This window comes from Gopherus evgoodei, chromosome 4 (assembly GCF_007399415.2).
Source record: "Gopherus evgoodei ecotype Sinaloan lineage chromosome 4, rGopEvg1_v1.p, whole genome shotgun sequence".
Lineage (NCBI taxonomy): Eukaryota > Metazoa > Chordata > Testudines > Testudinidae > Gopherus > Gopherus evgoodei.
Genome location: NC_044325.1, coordinates 69,699,108 through 69,717,194, shown reverse-complemented (window position 1 = coordinate 69,717,194; position 18,087 = coordinate 69,699,108). Strand labels below are relative to the sequence as shown.

Here is an 18,087-nt window from a genome sequence, read left to right as displayed (position 1 = left end):
AATGGAATGGCTCCAGAAGCTTTTTGTGTTCAGAATTATCTTGTGGACTAGACAGAATAATGCTGCTTGTTGGATATTCTATAAAACTGTTACTCAGTGTTTTGCTTTCTTATTGTCATAGGATTTGATAGCTAAAAAGTTAATAAGTACAATTTTTAACTTATAGCTGTGTTTGAAGGAAAATCTATTCAGGTAATTATAGGCTATTTAGATTAGCCTTATTGCACTTCTGGGTAAAGCTCAATTGAGACAATGAAGCATTCTTGAGGGATGATGCATCTTTGAATCTTATTTCCCTAAGGGTTTCTGTTACCATGTAGTTCACCGAGAGCCTTGTCCACAGCAGCAAAACACTGAATTAAATAAGGTTGAAAAGCATTCCAACCCAAATATGTTAAAATATGGTATAGTGACTTGCAAGCTTGCTTTTCTCCATGTGCTGTGTGCATGTCTGCTTTATTTTGCATGTGCTTTTTTAACACCCATTCTCAATACATAATCTTGTGGTTTTTCCAATCATTTTTTAAGAAGGGAACCGAAAAGCAGAAGTTCTAGAATATATTCTGTTGCTGTAATCAGGTATAGTCCACACAATACTTTATATATACTTAGTTGTTGCCTTGAGTCAGATGTAGAACAGCATATTCCTTAAAGGCGCCAGAAACCACCTACACTCTGAACTGCTAAAGGGACTGGGCAATGATGTTCTGTGCATCACAGGGGAAACTTGTTTTGCCCAACTAAACCATAAAATATACAACATACCATCGTTCTCAAATAAGATAATTTCTTATTTGATCAAAGAAAGAAATACACACATTTGTGTATATTACAGTTGTGCAGTTTCTTACCTTACCAAATGAAAGAAGATTTAAAAACAGTAGCCTAGTATGCGATCTGTTAGACACATTTTTAAAAAGCATATTTTTTTGCTACCTCATTTTAGAAGATTTTAGTCATGGCTTGGTATAAGCTCCTACAGTGTGTTACTCTACCCATTTTTTGTCTTTTCAGGTCTGTTTCTGTTCAATAATAAGACTTTATATCAAAAAGGTAGATTTTGAAGTGGAAATAGGTTGTAAGAGGAAAATAATATTTTTAGAACTTTGAAAACTGGCAGGGAAATAGGCTGTAAATGCCTCTTGACCCTAGGCGGAAGTATTTGAAAAGTTATTTCTTGGTACATGTATATCTTTGGATTTAAAAGAATCTCTGTTCTTTATACCAAAATTGAGTGTTAATAGTTCTAATGGAATGTTGCCACAATAATCAGTTTTAAAAAAAATCCAAACTAACAACATTAGAAATCTAGTTTTATAGTTTTATTTTACAAAGGTTTTGTACTCTATTCAGCTTGAACAGGTAAGCCAGATAAAGCAATATATCCAGAGTTTATGTAACTATAGTCTAGTTACTTGTAAGATCTACTTTAGAGTTTGACTAGTAACTTGGCCTGAACGTGTAGAGAAGAGAGTATAGTTGGACAGCCAGCAGGCAAGCAAATGCTCCTGTGGGTCCCTGACAAAAGCAAATATTCAACAGTTCAGCATCTCTTGCTTTGAGAAGCACCAGAGGCACGTAACTATTAAACAGATGGTGTCTCTGATAGTTAAGGGTTTTTTTTAAAGTTAAAGTAGTATCTTACACAACTTTGTTATTTCACATGCAAATGCACATGTCCCTAGAATAGCATTATGTAGAGCTTAAGGACAAATTAAAAAGCAGTAAGAATAAGCAGTTTTAAAATGGTGTAGTAGAGGATTTGGAATATATTTACTTAGCTAATTTCTAAATACTCTGCTCTACAGTACTCCTGAGTTGTGATGGCCCATTTAGTAGGCCTAATGGCTTTCCCATGGTATGCTTTATTTTAACTTTGTCTTTTTTTAATACTTTTGTTTCATCACTTCTAGCTATTTTTTATTCTTCCCTGTAATGTTTCCCCAATCCATGTTTTTTTGTAGCCTTCAAGATGGTCAGCAAGACCAGCAATCCACAACACAGGTCAAAGTCCAGTCCCGCCCCCCTTCCCAGGCAGCTGTGCTCAGCGCTAGCGCCTCCTTGCTGGTGAGAAATGGGAGTGTCCACTTAGAAGCATCACATGACAATGCATCTGCTGTAGGCGGTAGCAGTTTGCACGATGAACTTGGTATGCAGGCCTTATGTAACCTTGGTGACATGGAAGTTATAATGCCACAGATTTATGGGTAATAATGCACTGAAATTAATTTAAACTGAGATCTTCATTTCAGAAATGTGTGGGTGCATTTCTTAGAGGGAAATATTACTTCTGGTCAGTTCCCCACTCCTACATAATTATTCCTCCCCACCCCCCATTTCCTTTAGTAAATGTACTGTATAAATACCCTTAAAGGGGGCATAGATTTAAGGGTTGCTGTATGTGCTTTCATGACTTGAACAGCACAATAGTTCCAGTATTTACACTCATTAGAAGCTGCTGAATTAGTTTTCTTGGTCTCTATTGACTCTGTTTAATTTTGGTCACAGAGTTTAGCAGGGATTGAAGTCTATATTTCTCTAGTTCAGGATGAGTGTTTAAAAATGTACTGGCCCTGAAAGCATCTTTTTATGGTCTCCAAAGAATTCCTGCTCCTAGTAGGCCATGATATATTGGACTTTCAAATGTGTGTGGAGGGGTTAGGGTGAGGAGGGTGAGAATTCATAGGAAGTTGAATACATACAGTGTCAGTTATTGCAAGTTACATTTGTAAGAAGTCAGCAGCTTAATTCAAATTAAAGCACCTTATTGTTTGTATTTCTGAGATTGTCTCCTAATAAAAATTTAAGTTACGTGAATGTTATGCTGCTGCCGTTATAAGCATTTAGTTACCACGATCAGGAAGATATCTTCTGTATGTAACTTTACTGGTCAGTTTGAAAAAGTTTCCAGACTTTCCCCCGTTAAGTCAGTCTTCTCTATTTCATTAGACCATTTTAGTGCCTCTTAGTATATAGAGTGTACTTCTAAATCAAGAGGACTTAAAGCACTTTGCAAGTGCTAATTAAACCTCTCAGCCACTTCCGTAAGGTCAGTAAAATCATTCCAGATGGGGAAGCTGAGATACGGTAATGTTAAGTGACTTGCCCAACGTGATACAATAATCTCATTAGAGATGGAATTGGACTAAGGCAGCGGTTCTCAAACGTATTTCATTGGGCCCCCCTTCTTTGTGTTTGTAGTCATTTACAACCCCCCACAAGTACATATAGTGTCACCCAGATCTGAAGGCAGAGCAGAGAGCAACAGCAGTAGCTGCTGGCTGGGCACCCAGTCTGAAGGCAGCACCACACCAGCAGCAGGAGAGAAGTAAGGGTGGCAGTGTTAAAAGTAAAAAAAGCAACAGAGTGTCCTGTGGCACCTTATAGACTAACAGATGTATTGGAGCATGAGCTTTCGTGGGTGAATACCCACTTCGTCAATATCACTTTTCACAGCTGACTTAGCGCCCCATTGCCATCCTTACTACTGTGCTGTGGCTGCTGCTACCCTAGGCTGACAGCTGGAGCCTCACCACCACCAGGTGAAAGATTGGGAGGGTGGGGGAAGGGAGCCCAAGCCTGGCCTGCTTCCCAGTGAGGAACTGAGGGAGGGGGAAAGAAGAGCCTATGCCCAGTGGCAGGCTCTAGCTGTCCTCTTTATCCCTGCCTCCCGGGTGTACACAGCCCTTCTGCACAGCTCACCCCTTCCTTGACACATTCCCGCACCTCCTTTGGGAGGCCTGCCTTATAGTCTGAAAACCGCTGGCCTAAGGTGATCTCAAGGGGTCCTTTCTTTAAACAACAAACCATGGTTCCTAACTTCAGCATGTAAACAACTGCTAATGATATGGGGGTCAACATGGGACTTCTAGATTCTTGAGCAAAAAACACAGCAAAGATATTTAAAATAGGACACCTGTAACAATAACCTTTATCAATGACTGCTACTTTTTTTAAGGATCTACCAGTCACATAGTTTGAATGCAGTTCTGCAACATCTTATTCTTCACAGTGCAGATGAAACAATTGAAGAGTTGCTTTGTGTAGTGCGCATTTTAAGTGCAATTTTAGCATAGAACTTACCACTCAAAAATATCTTCTGGTTCCATTGTCTGCAAATTTGAAAGCATAACTTTGCTTTTCATGATACTGTGCTTTATAACGTTAACTGCAGAAATGTGAATCATACCCTTTCAGATCACTGACTTTTTTTTTTGTTCTGTTTTGTTCTGCCACTAGTAGCTGTACCATTCCTGCAGAGACAGGTTTCTTGGTTGTTGACTTATTGAGTATCTGAATGATTTGATACTTCTAGCTGGGTTGAATGTCTCCTCATTCATTCTTCTTTTGGTCACAAATCTCTGGTCTGCTTCTTCAGTTACTAATCTTTCCAGATCCCTTATCACATGTCCTTCTTGTAGTATCTGTGCCAATGATGTCTTAATTTGGTTGACTAGACGTCTTCATTTTTCTCGAATGCTGTGTAGAGTTGACATATGCACTTCCAGACCAGGTATCTTCTCCTCTGGTATATCCACGAACTTGCACGTCATGAAACCAGGCACCTCATTTCCTTTAGCAGAAATAAAATCATAGCACATCCAGGGCAGGGCTTAGCAATTGTTTCCTCATCGCCTGTATCCACAACCTGGTGTAGCCATACCTAAATGGAAGGAACCGCACTTCCTCCTTAACTCCCCTGTCTAAAAGAGCTCCCCAGACTGAGTGCCTTGCTATTCAGAAAATCTGTTCTTGCAACCTGGGAGGCTTTTATATATAAAATATAAGGAGCTAATTAATATTAATGTGTTTCCAACTGGCAACTTAGTTTGAGGACAGTCTTTTGGTAGAATTTCTTCAGTTAAATAAGTCCTATGTTCTTAGTTCTGTATTCTCTCCTCTGAGTTATATGTTGGTAGCCACATCCAAGTACATTGTAATAGACTTAATTTTGATCAAATCTTAATCACACCATCCTTTGTAGCAATCTAAGTAAATACCTTGTTAAAGCCCTGGGATGTTGAAATTGAGGGTTATGAGACTAGAACCAGAAACTCTTCAATTAAAATTCCCAACTCTGATGTGAAAACTAATCTGGTTCTTACGGCTTTCACTGCTGCTAAGCAGAACTCCCAGGTAATAAAATCAATTTCACCTGTTAGTGCTTGGGAAGTCACTGAAGCTATTCTCACAAGAAAAGCACTCAAAAATAGAGGATGGGGAAAAGAGGTACAGTAGCAGATACTTCCCGCTTGACAGCAACCAGAAAGTTGAGAGAGAGGAGTAGTAGTAAAGGACACCTCTGTTGTAGCAGGGACAGGTCACAGGCAATAAACAAAAATTCACGGAAGCCCATGACCTGTCCCTGACTTTTACTAAAAAATAACTGACAAAATGTGGCTAAGCCTGAGCCCTGCTGTGAGAGGGTAAAGAAATGGGGGGAAGAGGGTCCAGCGCCCGCCGGCATGGTAGCTAGAGCACAGGGATATGCCCGGGAACGGTGGCTTGGAGCTGCAGGGGTCTCCCGCTAGCTGACAGCTCCAGCCTCGCTGTCCTGGGACTGACACGAAAATGTCACAGACGTTACAGAAGTCTTGGATTCTGTGACCTCCGTGATACAATCTTAGCCTTAGTCATAGGACTGGAAGGGACCTGCAGAGTTCATCTAGTTCAGTTCCCTGCAGTCATGGCAGGACTAAGTATTATCTAGACCAGCCCTGACAGGTGTTTGTCTAACCTGCTCTTAAAAATCTCTAATGATGGAGACTCCACAACTTCCCTAGGCAATTTATTTTAGTGTTTAACCATGCTGACAGGAAGTTTTTTCCTTATATCCAACCTAAGCTTCCCTTGCTGCAATTTAAGACCATTGCTTCTTGTCCTATCCTCAGAAGTTAAGGGGAACATTTTTTCTTCCTCCGTCTTATAACTGCCTTTTATGTATTGACAACTGTTATCATGTCCCCTCCTCTGTCTTCTCTTCTCCAGTCTAAACAACCCATTTTTTTCAGTCTTCCCTCATAGGTCATGTTTTCTAGATTTTTAATTATTTTTTGTTGCTCTTCTCTGGACTTTCTCTAATTTGTCCACTGCTTTCCTGAAATGTGGCACCCAGAATTGGACACAATACTCCAGTTGAGGCTTAATCAGTGCAGAATAGAGTGGAAGAATTAACTTCTCATGTCTTGCTCACAACGCTCCAACTAATACATCCCAAAATGATGATTGCTTTTTTGCAACAGTGTTGCAACACTGTTGACTGATGCAGCTGCCAATGGTGATGGTGAGTGAAGCACTTCAAATGTACAAGACATTTCCAAGCTGAGTGCAACACACTAGATGATGTTTGAGCAAGGTCCAGGCATAGCACCCTGGTGAGAATCCCAGCATTTTTCCTTTCCTGGTAGCTGGAGGCACAAGTGTGACTCCTCAACTGGGGATTGCACTTGCTGGCTGGATTGTGGTGAGCAGTATCTTCAGTACTTCCATGTGGCCAGTTAGCTTTAGTACTAGTTGTAGATGTAGCCTTCACGTTATCAGATGTCTAGTAAAACCTCCGTGTCTGATGCTATGGGAGTTTGGGGGCTTGTATAGATTATACTGTTACTTCAGGAAGAAAGTGTCAAAGATCTTGAGGGGGAGGGAGAAGGGAAGGGAGAGCAAAATATAGCGTAGACAGTAGAAGACAGTGTGCGGAAGGAAAAGCAAAATGTTCTGAAAACAAATAGACTGTCCTGATGTACTATACACAGCTTTTAATTTGGTGTGAGCCCACAAAAGGGAAAAAATACACTTCAGCATGTTGGTTTTGGGAGCATGGCCTGGCAGCACAGATGCTTTTCACTGTGGTTAGTAAGTTAAGTCTGAGGGCAAGTACGTGTCAGGTAAATTTTGTGAAGCCCTTTGTCACAAAGGGGTGTGGATGTTAATGTTCGGGGGGCAGTTTAAAAATGAGTGCTAACTTACTTGAACAAGTGTTTGATTTCTAGACCTAGGATGAGATGCCTGTAAACCAGAGGTGGGCAAGCTACGGCCCGTGGGACCGTCCTGCCTGGCTCTTGAGCTCCTGGACAGGGAGGCTTGCCCCCGGCCCCTCCCCTGCTGTCCCCCCTTCCCCACAGTTATGCCACTGCGCGGGCAGCAGAGCAGTGCGCTCCTGTCGAGCAGAGTGGGAGCGTGTCCTTGCTCCGGCTGGGCAGGCCAGCTGCCAGACATGCTGCTCTGAGTGGCATGGTAAGGGGACCAGGGGGTTGGATAAGGGGCGGGAGGTACTGGGGGGCAGTCAGGGGACGGGGCACAGGGAGCGGTTGGATGGGGTGGAGGTTTGGTGGGGCAGTCAGGGGAGGGGAATGGGGGGGGGTTGGATAAACGTGAGAGTCCCGGGGGGCTTGTCGGGGCGGGGGTGTGGAAAGGGTCAGGAGATGGGGAACAGGGTGGGTTGGGCAGGAGTGGGGGACTCAGGGGGCCGGGGTGTGGATAAGGGTTGGGGCAGTCAGGGGACTGGGAGCAGGGGGGTTCGATCGGGGTGGGGTCCCGAGAGGGTGTGGTTAGGGGACAAGGAGCAGGGGAGGTTGGATAGGGAGTGGGATCCCAGTTAGGGGCTGGGGGCCCTGGGAGGGGGCGGTTACAGAACAAGGAGCAGGGTGGGTTGGATGGGCTGGGAGTTCTGAGGGGGGCAGTCAGGGGGCAGGAAGTCGGAGGGGGTGGATAGGGCACAGGGGCCAGGCTGTTTGAGGAGGCACAGCCTTCCCTGCCTGGCCCTTCATACAGTTTTGCAACCCTAATGTGGCCCTTGGGCCAAAAAGTTTGCCCACCTCTGCTGTAAACCATTCTTGTGTACTTCAGAGACAGTTGTATCCTTCATTTTAAAAGGTGTAATATGGTTGATCTTGTGGTTATAGCACAGATCTAGGGATTCGAAACCCTAGGTTTTATTCTAAGCTGTGTCACAGACTTCTATGACCTTGGGCAAATTGCTTCACCCCTTTTTCCTTATCTCTGAAGTGGGGATGATGATTACCTCTCAGGTGTATTGCAAGGTTTTAATTTATTGATGTTTTACAGAATTTTCAGATCCTTGGAAAAGCCCAGTAGAAGATCACAATTTACAGTACTGCCTCTCAGCATTACTTCAATCACTTGCCAGTATAAATGCTTGAATCTGAATCAGTTCTCAAACATATATGCAAAATAATAAAACAAATGGGTGTGGGTAGGGGAATTTTTAAAGGCACAAGTAGCAGATGCTTAGTTTTCATTTGTACCTTTGGGAAATCTCCAGTTTGGTAGTTTGTCAGGTTGCTTTCGATTGTTGGGCTATTATTTTCATAAACTTTTACCTTATATTTAAAAAAAAAAACACTTTAGAGTTCCAAAAAAATTATACGGACTTTACCCCAAAGTCTGAGGTCAGTTAAATTTCCTCTCCTTTTAAGATGCAATTTTGCACAGTGGGGAATGTCCTTAACTTCTGTCGATTTGAGTGGGTTTGTCTTAACTAGGATTTAAAGATATGGTGTTACCTAATACTTTGTAACATGTTCTAATTCATTCTAATGTTAATATAGACTTCAACTCATGCTAATCTGACCAAATTGCTTCATCAAGGCTTTCAGCATCTTGCAGAACTAGACCCTAAGAGGCTAGTCAAAGGCAAACTGATCTTTAACCAATAGGAAACGTGAAGTGAGTTCTGGAAGTAATTTGTCAGGAGAATATTTCAGAACATTTAGTTTCTAAGCATGTTTTATACAAGGTAAGTATTTCTGGCTTCAGCCATCTGAGGTGCTGATTCTGCCTTTCTTGCACCTCGTAGCTGCTGAAGTCCAGCTCAGACAGGGTCCCATGGATCTCTACACTTCTCATTCTAGAGCCACCACTCCTCTGTCCTTGGGCACATAGTATTCTCTGATCCTTTTCACAAATGCCCACATTCATCTTTTCTTCTTGCCATCTCAGTTCAAGAATGTAATCTGTACTTTGGTGCTTGAGTATCACTGTATTGGTTATATGCAAATATCCCAGAGCTTCTCTAAGTAGGTTGACATAACTGTTAATACTCTGGAAGTATTTTTAATCTGAACACATCCATAAGCAGAGTTTTCTTAGAATTCACAGCTCTTCCTTTGTATAAAAAGTTACTAATATGTCTATCAAACAGTAACTAAGGAGTAGTGTGGGCAGATGCCATCTAGTGGCCAACCATATTACTGCCTGTATTTCTGTGCCTGCAGGATAAGCTTGGGTCATCTGCTGCACAGCTGAAATTTGTTTAAATAGTCTCCTTTCTCAAATCACAATTGTTAAAACAATTATAACTTAATAAAAAGATATATTGAGAATCTGAATACTTAAAACTGAAGCAGTTTTATTATTTACTATCTCTTTATTCCCAGGAGTAAGCAATATCACTTCTGCTTTGCCTCAGAAAATTGCAACATGATAAAAGACTGTTCTGAAATTGTACAGACGTTTTATACTCAAACTAGTTAAAAGTAGCATGAGATTTTAAAAAATCTTAATTTTTATTTTCAAAGACTGCTGTGGTAAGAGGATGGAGGGGGATAGATTCTTACGTGGTAAACATTCAATATCTATTTATAGTCTTCCATAGTTAAAAGTACAGAGTTAGATATGTGTCCATTGGCATATTTTGACTAGAACTTGGGAGAGGAACTTTGTGACTACTTCATCTGGTCGTTTCTACACTGTATTGTAAGGATCTCACAGATGCTGAAAGTCTGTTTATAAGCTTCCATGATGCCCTAGTCCTTGGTTTTCTGAGCATATGATATCTAGCCAAAAGACATTATAGCAATTCATGAAGACTGCAGTTGAAAAAATCATTTAACTCAGACTGAAACTCTGGAGCTTAATAATAGAATCTCCAAGGACACCCAAAACTTAACTCCATCGCACCCCCCCAAAAAACCCAAAACAATCTTTTTATTAGTCTTTCCTGCTTTGGGTGACTTAATATGTTAATAGAACATCACTTTCTTTCCTTTTAAAAAAGGACAACTATGTTTTATCAAGAAGATGCCAAAATTTGAATCTTAGAGCCATATTTTTTCACACAAGCAAGCTAACTTTCACTAGGAAGGGTATCAATTTTTCGCAAAAGTGTGAGGCATGGAAGATATCTTGGTAAAGGTGCATCCATTCAAATGGAAATAAGAAATCTTACATTTTGAGTGTTTTGTCATTTGCTGCAATTATTTGTCATATTTCTACTTCCAGGGAATATTTTATCCCACGGTAGACTTTAAGTGCTTGAAATATTCTCCATTTGCAGATCTGGATTTTGATAGATTCAAAGAGGTGTTGGGGTGAAGAAAGTGTATGTTAGAACTTCCACAGCTGCAAACTCTTCTGAGACAATGTTGATGTAATAGTATAATCTTTTAAGACAACAAACTTACTTTGATGTCCAAAGGAGACTAGTCCTTAATGGCACACAAATTTTATTGAACTAAATTATCTAAATCCAACAGATTGAGAGGATATTTTTGGTGAATACTCTGTTCTGATTGTAATAATTGGATTGCCTGTGTTGACTCACATAACAGGCTGTTAGCTCAATTGTTCGTGAGCTTCAAGAATTGGGAAAACCCTTGCTGATTTGCCTGTTTCTTTTAAAGATAATGTGTGCATGTGTTGTAATGTGATTTTTTTGATCAGTCATAAATAATTATGTCCTGGCCAGAATATGAACCGTCTGATCTGATGCTGAAGTTCACTTCAACTACTAAAATCTTTCTACTGATGTAATTGTGAAACTTAATTATATAAATGGGATAAATCAGTGGTGAAAGAGCAGATGTATGGGGCATTAGTTAAAATTAAACTTCAGTAAACCATGGACACTTAACTGGAGAGCCTAACTGAGGTCTTAAACTTACAAAAAGACACTGACATTTGAAACATTAATTCAAATATCTATAGTGTCCGCTAACTACTATAACCCATAGCAAATATAATTAGATATAGTGGACAAACTTTCTGTAGCCAAGTTTAGTGCACAGTGTATGCAACTTATAACATGTATAAATGTCTTGTCAAAACAGCCTTCTCCTCTTAAGTCTAATTTACAAGTGACCAGGTTGCTCCACGGTTCCTTTTCGATTATTCTTTTATAACTACTACTGTTACAAGTAGCACTTAAAGTGTCTAACTCAGTGGGAAGTTTTTTATTTTTATGCAGATATTTTCTGCTTATTTTGTGCAATTAAAAGCACTTTGCATCAGTTACACTGTTTTTGTTGGCTGTCAGTTGCGTTTCCTATTCCTCGCCTTCATATACTTCTCTATGTGGAGCTCAGATTTACCTGCCTCCAGGACTCTACAAGAATTTGGGGTATAGAAGCTTCTGAGCAGTCAGGTGTATGTACAGAAAGGAGGAAGGAGAGGGTCTGATCATGTTAGATGTTGCTCTTGGGACTGCACACAAGCTTTTAAATATCAGGGAGCAGAAAAATATATTTTTCTTATAAAATTAAAAAATGCCGGACACACAAGCTAAAGTTTACAGTGTTGATTTTGATTTAATAGCTCTAAAACTATCTACATGAGAGATTGCCAGAGATATTTATTCTGCAGGAGATGGAGTTGATAGCAGAACATTTTCCATTAAAAGACTTTAGATTTCATTTTCTAATCTTTAGGCTGAAATATCCTGAATCTGGACTTTGGGGCAATCTTCAAGGTTTTTGGGAGAGAAGGGCACAGTAAGGACAAGTATCTTGTGGGTCAGGCAGTTTACTGTTTGGGCTTAATTTTCATTTCTAACTGTTTTCTTCTATAGTTCTTAGATTTAGGAACAGGCTTGCTCTCTCATCGTTGTTGAAATAGATGCTGGTTTAGCCAATGTAAAAACATCAAATTAATGGTGTTTCTTTAGCTCCCAATAATGCCTTCATTCTCCAAACCCTGTTAAGTGCTTGATCCTAGGTCTCTCTGCTTGCAGTTCTTTTCTCCTCTCCAAAGACAAGCATGGACAGAAGTATAACTGACAAAACACTTATGCTCTCTATAGAATTTTCTTTTTCTTTTCAAGCAGAAACCTGGCTTTAAAAGCCTCTTAATTTTGCCACCTGTGGGATTTCTGCCTTAGTTAAATGTCATGGTTCCAATTGCTAATGGTGGATGATTGAGCAGACTGTTGTAACAGCCACATGGCTCAAAGCGCACAGTAGTGTATTTTCTATGAAACCCCACTAATGCAATTTGCCATTTCAAGTAGCTTGTCTGCATATTCATTGAAAGGCTACCGCTGTATTTCTGTTGGGTTAATTCACTGTTGTTTCCCTGTATCTCCAATATTATTATCCTGACAAGCGTAATTTATAATGAATTGCAGTTGTGTCTAAAATGTATATCATGTAAATTGACATGAGACACATCACTTTGGTATTAGAGGAGAATGCTAAGCAATCCAAGCTTTTGCTACCCCTTCCTGATATTTTGTTAATCCATTATGCTAGTCACATTTTACGTGATGACTTATTTGTTTTGAGACCTCCATTTATAGCAATCCATTTAAATGTTACTCTTTGGAAATCAGCACTGCTGGGATGAAGCACTATTGAATATTTGATCTTTCTTGACCTTTTCTTTAATAGGTAAGTTTAGTTCTACACTCTTCGAGATGGGAGGCTGTGACATGTCACTTGTGAACTTTGAGCCAGCTGCAAGAAGATCATCCAACATCTGGTGTGTGTGAAGGCCAGTCAGAAGGCTTCTTATCTTATCTGCAGTATAGTTACAAGCATTTAATTTCAGTTATAGAAGACCTTGAAGTATAAAAAACGTAATCCTGTGTCTCTCTTTACTATTGTGAAATGAACAAGTTTAGCAGAAAACAGCATTAAAGTGACACATACCTTGGAAAATTATTGCTGTTCCTGATAACAGTAAGTGTGTTCACTCAAGGATTGACAAATGTATTTCCATATAGTCTGTAGAAGACTGTTTGTTTTTTTCCCCCTTGGGGAACTTACTATCAGTTTCTTCAGAGCATATGATAAATAAAATTTAGCAATTAGGCTACAAAATGAACTTCCATTTGTGAAGCAAATGTAAATTGATAGTACTATGTTATTGAGTGTGCAGATAGTTTGAAACAGTGTAGAGAAGTGTAACATGCCTGCCTGCAAACATGGCCTGAAAAGCAAGCTGGGCACTGGGAAGTTTTCCTGGTGCTAGAAAGAGTGCTATGTCTGCCACTTAAGTGCAGCAGAATTGCTCTGGGCCTACTACTCCATCCTCAGGATTAAAGTAACCTCCATCATTTGTGCCCATGGGCAAACAACTGTTGGATCCATGTAGCAATGGATCAAGAGATACCACTCCAAATCCCTGCTGTGCAGCAGTACACAGGGACCTCCTGTGGAGCTGACCTTGGACACACTTGTGTATTCCTTGCATGGGCCTGCCAGATCTGCCCTTATGTAGTGTACATTTTAATAGCGGTGGTCTTGCTAAGAGCGCCCTGCACAGCTGTAGAGAAAGCATTGGGTTTCGCACTCAAGAGCAGTATGAACTGACCCAATCTAATTGAGATATTAACTTTCAACCTTCTCATTTCTGTGAGTAGTTGTAATTTTGAGAGGTAAAATTAGTCTAGCTTTTGGGAGATTTTAAACACTTACCTCCTACCTGCACCAAAATCTCCATACACTGAATGCATTGTCATAGTGTAGAATGGGTCGGCAACCTTTCAAAAGTGGTGTGCCGAGTCTGCATTTATTCACTCTAATTTAAGGTTTTGCATGCCAGTAATACATTTTAACGTTTTTAGAAGGTCTCCTTCTATAAGTCTATAATATATAACTAAACTATTGTTGTATGTAAAGTAAATAAGGTTTTTAAAATGTTTTAGAAGTTTCATTTAAAATTAAATCAAAATGCAGAGGCCCCCGGACCAGTGGCCAGGACCCAGGCAGCGTGAGTGCCACTGAAAGTCAGCTCACATGCCACCTTTGACACACATGCTGTAGGTTGCCTACACCTGGTGTAGAATAAATCTTTTGACTGGAGTTTTGGGATGAATTGTCCAGAGTTGCTTTCACTTCTTTTTTTGGGCAGCTGCTCTGTGCAGGAACACATACACTAGAAGCTTCATTCTGTACTTATGGTAGTTACTGAATTTAGAAGTTTTATAAAAAGCAAAATGAAAATTTTCTACATCCTACAAATGTAGAACAGCCTCACTGAGATGAAGTTGTGGAGGCTGATGAACAAGTGCAGATAGGTGAGGCTTGTTGAGTAATGAGAAGTTGGGCACTTGGAGGAACACCACCACTATGGCCCAATTATAAATGACTCAGTCCTGTTCAGAATGCTATTAAATCCAAAGGGAGGGTGCAGGAGGTGTTATGTTTTTTCCTTCGTACCCTTCGTGTGCAGGGAGTACACAACTAGCTGTCTTGGCCATCGCTTGCCACAGCAGTAGAATCTCATTGGCCTGAACTTGCAGTCAACTGCAAACCCAAAAATCCACATTCAGAGTGCCTTAACTAAATTGGACTTTGATAAATTCTTCTAACTGCCAGTACAGCTTTTTCAGCAGGCTTTTTTGCGTGAGTGTTTTGCCATGTTTTCTGATCTAAAGTATAACTTGGCTATGGCTTTTGGGTGTGGGCTTTAAAATTAACTGAAAAAGTCCTGCAGAATGACAGTCTTCATTTTAGACTAAAGATTACAATTTTATTTCACATCGCTTACTCTTACAATGAGGAGCATGGTCTGATGTTCAGAAATAGCATATGATAGGGGCCGGCACAAACTAGAAAAAAATCTGGGTAGTTCCAGAGTTTGCAGCTTTGAGACCCTGTTAGACACATTCCTGAGGGCACATCCTGCTCTTCTAAAAAGTCTGAGGGAGAGGGAATAAAGGAAATGTGTTTAAACTTGGTGTAATTCTGACATTTCATTGCATACTACATTGACATGAAATTGTCCAAGTTCTTGCTATAAATTTAACGTTGCTGTGAGAAGCAAGGGTTTGATACTGGAATCCATTAAAAGCAATCTGGCCTAAAATGAGTGAAAATGGCGGGATAACTTTGTTTGAATTTCTGACTAGAGATTGAGGGTAATATTTTTTAAAATGCCTACATTACATTTTCAAACGTATTTTAGTTTTTATAGAAGTGACTTTCAATGAAGGTTAGACTCCTACATTGCTTTGTTATATAGTTAGGGTAAAACTATCAGCAACAATGTTGCGGTGCAGTAGAAATGGGAGAGAGAGATGGAGGTAGGAGCAAAAGTCCACCAGATTCTCTCTCCTTGTGAGCCCAAAGGAAAAATACTCAGATTTTTATTAAGGGATGACTAGTGCTCATCTTCTGAGGGCTAACAAGTTTAAAAAAGAGTTCACTCAGGCAACAGGAAATGAGATAATTCCTTCTGTGACAACAACTGGTAGCCAATCTGGAGATCTGTGGCAAAGTATAGTTTATATGGTAGAGGTGAGGAAGAAGAGAGCATCTTTATTATTGTGGTTGTAGCAGATACTGTCACATATAAGCTCTTTGCCATTCAGTACGTGGGTAAGTGGTGTTGTCACTCTTCTTGGTTTACATGTAAGAAGCATCTTAAAATGCAACTAATTTGTTTGAAATACATTAGTGTGAAGTCTAAGAAATTACAAAAATGAATGAAGGTACTTGTGCTAAAAGTTTGGTCTTGCTTTGGGGGAAGATAAAACTTCAGGCATTTAAATACACTGAAGTGGCTTGTTGAAATCAAATGTAACGTTAATTTAAAGTATTTTTCTGTTCCTATAGTGACACGGACTCTCACATATCAAGTTCTACCTCAGTTCGCTTTTATCCACATGATCTAGTAAGTTTTTTTTAATTGTTTGTGATAAAGCAACCTTTTGCCTATTTGCATGCACATTTTTAGAGCACTGATCTGCAGTATCATATGGTGTCAGCCATACCATCACCGGTTCATTCACCTGCACGTCCACCAGTGTAATATATGCCAGCAATGGCCCTCTGCTATGTGCATCGGCCAAACTGGACAGTCTCTACGGAAGAGGATAAATGGACACAAATCAGGTATTAGGAATGGCAATATATAAAAACCTTTAGGAGAACACTTCAGCCTCCCTGGCCACACTATAGAAGACCTTAAGGTGGCCATCCTGCAGCAAAAAAACTTCAGGACCAGACTTCAAAGAGAAACTGCTGAGCCTCAGTTCATCTGCAAATTTGACACCATCAGCTCAGGATTAAACAAAGACTGTGAATGACTTGCCAACTACAAAACCAGTTTCTCCTCCCTTGGTTTTCACACCTCAACTGCTAGAACAGGGCCTCATCCTCCCTGATTGAACTAACCTCATTATCTCTAGCTTACCTGCATATATATACCTGCCCCTGGAAATTTCCACTACATGCATCTGACAAAGTGGGTATTCACCCACGAAAGCTCATGCTCCAAAACGTCTGTTAGTCTATAAGGTGCCACAGGATTCTTTGCTGCTTTTACAGATCCAGACTAACACAGCTACCCCTCTGATACTTTTGTAGTGACATTGCTTTAAAAAGATTCTGTCAACTTTTAAAAAACTGATGTGAAAAAAAATCAAGTTTCTGCTAGGACTCCATTTTAAATTGTATGTTCTGAATTTTGAAATTTCCTCTTAAAAAAAGTAATAGGATAATATAGGAGAACTCTGAAACTGAGTATACACACACAGCTGTTGAACGTACAAAGTAACCAAACTGAAAAATAGATTCTTTTATTTTGTTTACAATAATCTTAGATGTAACGACATAGGTACACAATTTTTAGGCAGGTGTTTTTTGTTTTTGTTTTTTTGTTCAAATTGAACAATGTTGCTTTTTAATTTTAAAAAAGAGCTTAAATGCCAGCTACAACTTCATATTAAAATATTTTTTACAGTCTCTACAGAATTATATGTAAAGAATAAATGAGACCTCTTTAAAATGTCACTTGACCTTTTCACAGTATTTACACACTTGGTTAGGCAGTAGGGTTTGTACTACATACTTTTGTAACACTGCTTCTCGCTCTTAAGTCACATGTATCCTGAGGTATCGTAGTTTTGTGTGTTCTGTGGTGGTACTGAGATTTCAGGGAAGAACTCTGACATTAAATGGCAGGGGAAGGAAGAGATAGGAAAGCATGGCCAATCATGAATAATACTTTGCTAGTGAGAGCAAACCCTATTGTTTAAAACTTAAGTATATATTAAATACTCTAGGCATAAGTCTGATAATTGAAACATGAGTATGTTGCTTTGCCTCACAAAATCAACAACCAAGTTGACCATGGGTTTGCATGCAGCATAGCTGACTACATGAGATGTCAATGTATAGTCACTTATCTAAAATCAGAATTAGTCTCTATCTGTGGCAAGTATTACTTTTGCTTGCCTCATTAGTTCACCTTTCTTCAGGTTTGGAGTTTCTACCATAAATAAAATAATTAGTTTAGCAGACACTTGCATGCTGCAAAAGTAAGAATGCCAGATTATCTTTGCATGCACCTCTGCTGGTGCCACTCATACGTCTGTCGACAGGCAGAGAAAATAAGTGGTAACTAGCAAATAGTATTTCAAAACCAAAACTACTTAATCTTCAAAGATGTAGTTAATATGAAATATAATTATAACTTGTACTCTTAATACTTATTTTCTTTTAGCTTTCTCTTCCTCAGATCAGGTTGAACAGGCTGTTAACTATAGATACAGATCTACTGGAGCACCAAGACGTTGACCTAAGCCCTGACCTTCAGGACCGTATGCAATCACAAGAGGAAGCAGCCCAGAAAGTTAAACAATACTATCGCTTTTGGATCCTACCCAAGCTGTGGATTGGCATTAATTTTGATAGGCTAACTCTCTTGGCTTTGTTTGATAGGTGAGATCCTCATGTACTACCATATTGCAGCTCAAAGGAGCAGATTAAGATTTGTAACTAAATTTTGAATAATATACCATATAGTACAAATGGATGTATCCTTGCCAAGCCATATAAATTTATTGAACACTGAAAAAGGAAACCGAACAAAATATAATTGTACTAATATTGTGAAAGCTAATTTCTA

The 18,087-nt window shown here is 39.7% G+C and overlaps 1 protein-coding gene across 4 annotated transcripts in view; it reads left to right on the top strand.

Moving 5' to 3' along the window:
• PCNX1 (pecanex 1) overlaps positions 1 to 18,087 on the top strand; it is a 133,393-nt gene that overhangs the window by 57,836 nt on the left and 57,470 nt on the right. For 3 of the 4 annotated variants that reach the window (XM_030559668.1, XM_030559667.1, XM_030559666.1), the window contains 4 exons: positions 1,965 to 2,149; positions 12,621 to 12,711; positions 15,792 to 15,849; positions 17,683 to 17,900. In XM_030559668.1, the coding sequence (XP_030415528.1) occupies positions 1,965 to 2,149; positions 12,621 to 12,711; positions 15,792 to 15,849; positions 17,683 to 17,900 (552 nt within the window). The remainder of the gene's footprint in view (positions 1 to 1,964; positions 2,150 to 12,620; positions 12,712 to 15,791; positions 15,850 to 17,682; positions 17,901 to 18,087) is intronic. The other variant, XM_030559669.1, reaches the window with a different exon arrangement.